Source organism: Morone saxatilis, unplaced genomic scaffold (assembly GCF_004916995.1).
Source record: "Morone saxatilis isolate NCDOM2014 unplaced genomic scaffold, NCSU_SB_2.0 Contig19, whole genome shotgun sequence".
NCBI classification, from domain to species: domain Eukaryota; kingdom Metazoa; phylum Chordata; class Actinopteri; family Moronidae; genus Morone; species Morone saxatilis.
The window spans coordinates 19,013,198-19,019,197 of record NW_023339751.1 but is presented as its reverse complement, the minus strand read 5'-3'; the positions used below and the strand labels follow the sequence as shown (position 1 = coordinate 19,019,197).

General features: G+C 38.7%; 1 protein-coding gene across 1 annotated transcript in view; it reads left to right on the top strand.

The window, feature by feature from the left end:
* The window catches only part of LOC118329845 (contactin-associated protein-like 4), a 70,760-nt gene that overhangs the window by 52,785 nt on the left and 11,975 nt on the right, over positions 1-6,000 (top strand). Inside the window, exons 18-19 of the mRNA XM_035664170.1 lie at positions 2,481-2,720; positions 5,154-5,384. Of these exons, the coding sequence (XP_035520063.1) occupies positions 2,481-2,720; positions 5,154-5,384 (471 nt within the window). The remainder of the gene's footprint in view (positions 1-2,480; positions 2,721-5,153; positions 5,385-6,000) is intronic.

The window sequence follows — 6,000 nt, the reverse complement described above, 5'->3', positions numbered from 1 at the left end:
GAGAGAGAGACAGGGCTGCTGCACAAATTACAATACAAAGCTGCCTTTTAAAGAGCTCAGCAAAGATTAAAAAAACAATACAAGATTCACACCATACGATTTCTGTTGGGAAGACACATTTTTGCGAACCTTTCTGCTGTGAGAACTATGTGGTATCTCACATTAATGTAGAGTGTTAGTGGCTTTTCTTTGTATGCCTGAGGAACTCTTGAATCATATCAATATGCTCTGCTTTCTGGCTTCCTTTCCCCTTTTACTTACTCTGTATCCTTCTCTTTCTCCCACATACCACACACACACACCAAAAAAACAAATTACGGTACTGTACGTTTTCTTTGACCCCAGGGAGGCTGGTGGTTTTACATCTTCGTTTCCTCCGCTCCTCCTGAAAAAAGCAGATAGTGACAGAGACTAAGCCCTTCAGCAAAACCCTGCACTAAAGCTCTGCTTCCCATCCAGTACAGGGAACATATTGCGTTGCTGTCTAGTTATTGATCCACATTGAAACTGACAGCTTAAAGCGATCAATCAGCCTATAACGATCTTTGTTTCTAAACCTTAACAATGTAAGGTATACAGGCTGAGTTTATGGACACAGTTCCTTTATATACACCTTATAGAACATCCGAAAAATCCTCAGAAATTGATAGAAATATCCCCTGGACGATGCAGTGGAAAGTTGCGTTTGTAGTGGTCATTTTCCTTGCGGTAACCTTGGTACAGTGTTTGAACCCATTAGTTAAGGTAGTCCTTTCCTGACAGCTTCTGATGAAACTCCGGGCCCTGATATAAACCTCATCAACTCTGCAGTCCTGGAAAGCTGTTTATCTCATCATAACAGTCTTGAGGTTGCCAGTTTGGCACTCTGAGACAATTATAATGTTGCAGAGCCTGAACTCTGAGGACAGTTGGAGGTGGTAATGCAAGAAGTCGAAAAAACAATAACTTTCAGGGTTTCAATTCTGTCCTAGAAAGAGGAAAGAAAATTTTATCCTGTCACATTCAGTCAACCAGGCAGGACAAGCAGGCTGTCACATAGATCGACAGGTTGCCAACTTCCCCGATATCAACAATACTCATGGTGCTCGGCTGGCACACAGCCAGTAAAAAGTCAACTCTTTGAATTTTTCACCTGCCAGTTTGTGTTTCACTGTGTTTCATCACCCCATCATTTTATAAATTCAGTAAGAGGGTTGTGACCAATTTTCTGCAGGTTCAGAGTATGTTCAGCTGTTAATATTAAAATCAGGTATCAGTCAGTCAGTCTCCAATTTGATCAGAGACATGATATGATTTCACCTCTTAGTTTCTCTCTGTATCTCTATTTTGATAAAGTTACCATTTATGAGGCACAGAGGGAAAAAGGTACAGTAGGAAAAATACATTAAAAAGCGTGAAACCCTACACTATGCTTTGATTTACTGGTCTGCAGTAATATAAAAAGCTAAAATGTAAAAACACAGGTGGTACTATAATGAGCTGCTATAATGTTTCTCCTGCCTAAAAAGAACATTGGTGTGGGTTTCACAATTATATTGTCCAAAAATTTAAATGTTTTAAACTCATTCCACCCACTCCTCCATTAGATTCTGGGAGGAACATAAAGTAAAATGTCCATGAATTGTCACAGTTACAGTAGATAGTAAATGGCCCTATTTAACAAAATATTGGCACTCGAAGCATCAGCGTTCGAAATCTGCACTTTTGTGCATGAGCAGCACAATATGTGTACTGCTAACGCGATCAGCAAGTAATCAATTAGTATATCAAGAGTTAAATTCATCTGAAACAGTAATATAATTGACACACTTGTGAAAGCCGAGTTACTGAACATGAGGAATGGAACCTAAAGGCTGAGTTCAGATGGTTTATTTGCAAAAAGGTGATGAAACATAAATTGACAAATCCATGAGAGAGCAGTCCAAATCATTCAAAGCAAAATATGCAGGCAAAATCCAATAAATCAAGAAGAAAGTCCAAAAAACTGAGCAAGTCCAACAAGGAGGAAACACGAAGAAGCAGGCAGAAAGAAAACAAAGAAAAGGACAAAATACACAAAACAATCAAAACTGTAGGAAAACAGACAAAGACAGAAAGTGAAGCAAAGTAAGACACAAGGAAAAATACAAAACAGGAAACAAGCAAACCAAACAAAAAATCATGACAATAATATTTATATTTAAGTCATATTTATGTGAGGAATTACCTCTTTCTGTGTTTTATATCATTATCATTGTTTTTCGAACAGTTGGTTGGACAAAACAAGCTACTTTAATATATCCCCTTACCTTTGGACTTCTGTGAAGTGCATTGTTAATAGACTAAATTATTAACTAGGTAGTGGAAATGGCATAGAGATTATATGTATAGCTTATATATAGCTTATACAGACATACTGTAGAAATGAAAAGAAAAAGAAAAGGAGAGCAGAGAAGATGTCTTCCAGCATGCTGAAGTTGATCCCTTGTGTGTGCCTTCAGGAGGCACAGCGTCCAGACAGAAGGGCTTCCGGGGCTGTATTCGCTCTCTGCAGCTGAATGGCGTCACCCTGGACCTGGAGGAGAGAGCGAAGATTACCCCCGGGGTTCAAGCGGGATGTCCAGGCCACTGCAGCAGCTATGGCTCTCTCTGCCAGAACAAGGGTCGCTGTGTGGAGAGACCCAACAGCTTTTCCTGCGACTGCGGTCCGTCTGCCTACACCGGAGCCTTTTGCGACAGAGGTACACAGGCTATGCCACCAATCTCCCAGCAACACCTGGTGCCATCATGTAGACACACTCCAGAATAAGCTACATGTATGTGCATATAATGACTTAATGACTAACAATACAACTAAAGAAACAGTTAACCTCAAAAGATTCAGGTTCTGATAAAGCAGATTAGTCTTCAGCTCCTTGGAAGGTCTAATGGAAAGCTACATGTTGAAATGTGAGAGCTCAGTGAACTCAACCATTTTTAGCTTTGTTAGTTAGTTATCCAAAAGCAATAATTTACCCTAGCTCCAGTTAGATTTGTATTATGCACCTAAATCTCCAAATCTGTAATAGTTTCAAACCTTGAGCAGTGAGCTGCTGGGAAATTTTGGGAATTTTGGGACCCTATCATAACGAAATTCAAGGTACCAATGTTTGATCCCTTAATATCAAAAGTAGGACAAACTATTTAAAGTTAGAAAAAACATCTTGTTCCACCCTGTCTGACAGTATCATATATACACTGTATCAACTCTTCCAACTCTTCAGCTGTGCATCATTTTATATATTTCCCCGAAAGACATATTGATATCTTTGGAAACTTCAGGTTCTTCACACGAATTCAAAATAAAGTTCTGTGGGTTTGAACCATGTTTCAATTCAACTGATTTATTATTTGTCCCAAGTAGACAATTTTTAGCAAGTATAAAAACATATAACAAAACAACATAGAAACAAACTGCTATTGGCATGAACATTTAGTCATTTCAGTCATTTGAGTGTCCAAAATAACCCCACATGGTCTATAATGGTATTATGAGCATTGAATATTGTGAACATCACTAAGTAATATAACTTTTCCTAATTTAATATACATCACCATCATCAACAGAAGATTAATCATTTCTGGACTTGGGCATCACCACCAGATCAACACAGCCCATGGGTTTGTACTGACAGGTGGAGGAGGGTCAGTAAGGTTTAGTTTAAGCTTATTTTATGTATTTTGGGGGGCAAATTAGAGATTTATTAGAGAGGACAGCTTAAGAGATGGAAGCATCAGGGGTTAAATAATCAGTTCCTAGTTAAATGCAGCACTGAACCATGAAGACTCAGTCCTCAGACCTCCAACATGGCTGTCTAAAAACATGCTACAGTGCAGCACCTGAAACTCTATAAATAAAACACACACACACTCTTAGAGATACAAGGAAGGACCATACACATTAAAGAGGTCACACACACACACACATTTATACACACCTATACTATATATATATATATATATATGAGCCCCACAGTCATTCGGTGCACACTGCACCACTGTGTACACAATACATCACATACACAGCTGCTAATCATCTTGATCCTGTGGGAAACTTCATATATAGTATATCTTGAGGCCAATTATAAAGTCTGGGGTTGGCTGATCATTAATCTTGTTTTGACCTTTCTTTCTTACAATATCAGCATGCCAAAATTTTTCACATCTTTTCTAATTCATATTGTAATTACAAAATATTAGTCTGTACATTTATTTTAAAATGATTCCCTATACTAATGGCGAACACTTGAGTTAATATACTGCAATAAAGCATTCTATTTCTTTTCCAAGGATTTCCTGATCACAATACATAACAATAAATACAATAAATTATATGATACTAAAATAAAAAGCAAGAGCCACCTGCAGACTTTTGACTAATAAATAACTCATTGGACTAAATGAAGTATTAACAATGTTTCTTGTCTTATTGTGTGTTAATTAACTGGTTGGTCATCCTGATTGAGACATCCTCGCAGATCGTTGTTGCTAATGCATCGCATAAAGGTGTTTTAAGACTGCACACTTAGACTTACTTAAACCTATTTATCTCAGGAACACTGAGTCATCATGTCAGCAAAGAAACACAGCCTCATACGCGTTCAATAATTAACAAGCCCAGCTGTGTTGTCTGTTGAAGCTCCACAGGTATAGCTGCAACGGAAATCACAGCTCTATACACGCCCGTGTTATAATTAGCAGATAAATTTTGTATTGTTCTTTTCACCTGTCAGCAGGTTTTCTGAGGCTTTTCTTCTTGAGCTCACTAATTAGCTGTTCAATGCTGCTGAGGCATGTACACTGTATATGAATCAGTGATAAGATGCAAGATTAGTTACTTAGATGCAGTATGAAGACATACAGTATATACTACTTATTAAAATTTAAATGCAAATCATGCTGTCATGCTGTCAATGTTGATGTGGCGAAGTGAATTGCTAAGTTCATGTATGCACTAAATAAATTCAAAGGGCAGCCTTATTACCAAGCAAACTGTAAACCAAACTTTCACTTGTGTTAAACTCATAAAAATTCAGAAATGCACATCCCACACATACAACATAACTGCTTACCATACAGCCACAAATTAAACAACTTTATAATTAAACTTTTGGACATTATCTCGCTCCCTGCAGAGGTTTCAGCCAGCTTCAAGTCGGGAACTTCAGTCAGCTACACCCTCAAGGAGCCGCTGTCGAACAAGCTGAACAGAAGCAGCAGCGCCCTGCCGTCCTCCATCTACTCTGACATGACTCTGAGAGGAGAGAACGTCTCCCTGAGCTTCAGGACGAACCAGAGTCCCGCTCTGCTCCTCTACGTCGACTCCTACCACAGAGAGTACCTGGCTCTGCTGCTCAACAAGCATGGTGAGTACTCTGTCGTGTCTGATCATTTGGCTTGACCTTTATCATCATCATGAGGGTAATCTTCTCTGTCTGTCCACTGACTGAAGGAGGCTTTTGTTTCTTTCTCTATTTTACCCTGTAAACAAGCTCCATAGCTTTTGGAACTTGCTTTGTTATTTTTGCTCTTGTCTGCTTTGCTGGATTTCACTGGATGGCCCTGTATGTTCCAGTATGGCATCAGCATTGACGGTGCATGGTTATCTCACAATTAGGGTTTTAGTTTCCACAATTTATGTGTTCATGGCTCTATAGATCCTTTGAATCAGCATGAAAGAAGAATATGGTGACGTATGAAAACTTTCCAATTTGTTTTGATCTGTGTTGCGTAGTTGTGATGCTTGGCAGAAAGGGGTAATGTAAAGCCTCTTAACTTTAGGATAATAAATTTACAATAACTCAAAAAATAGCAATGCATGTAACAAATTGTGCTAACGTAAAGAGACTAATGCCACATGAAAGGACTGATGTTTTCTATTATACTTGCTCTTGAGCCCATAAACTTTTTCTTTACCCAACGGCACTTTCTTGTGAGTGCCCCTTTTGCCCAAAGTGGACTTTCACCACCAACAAGCAGCAA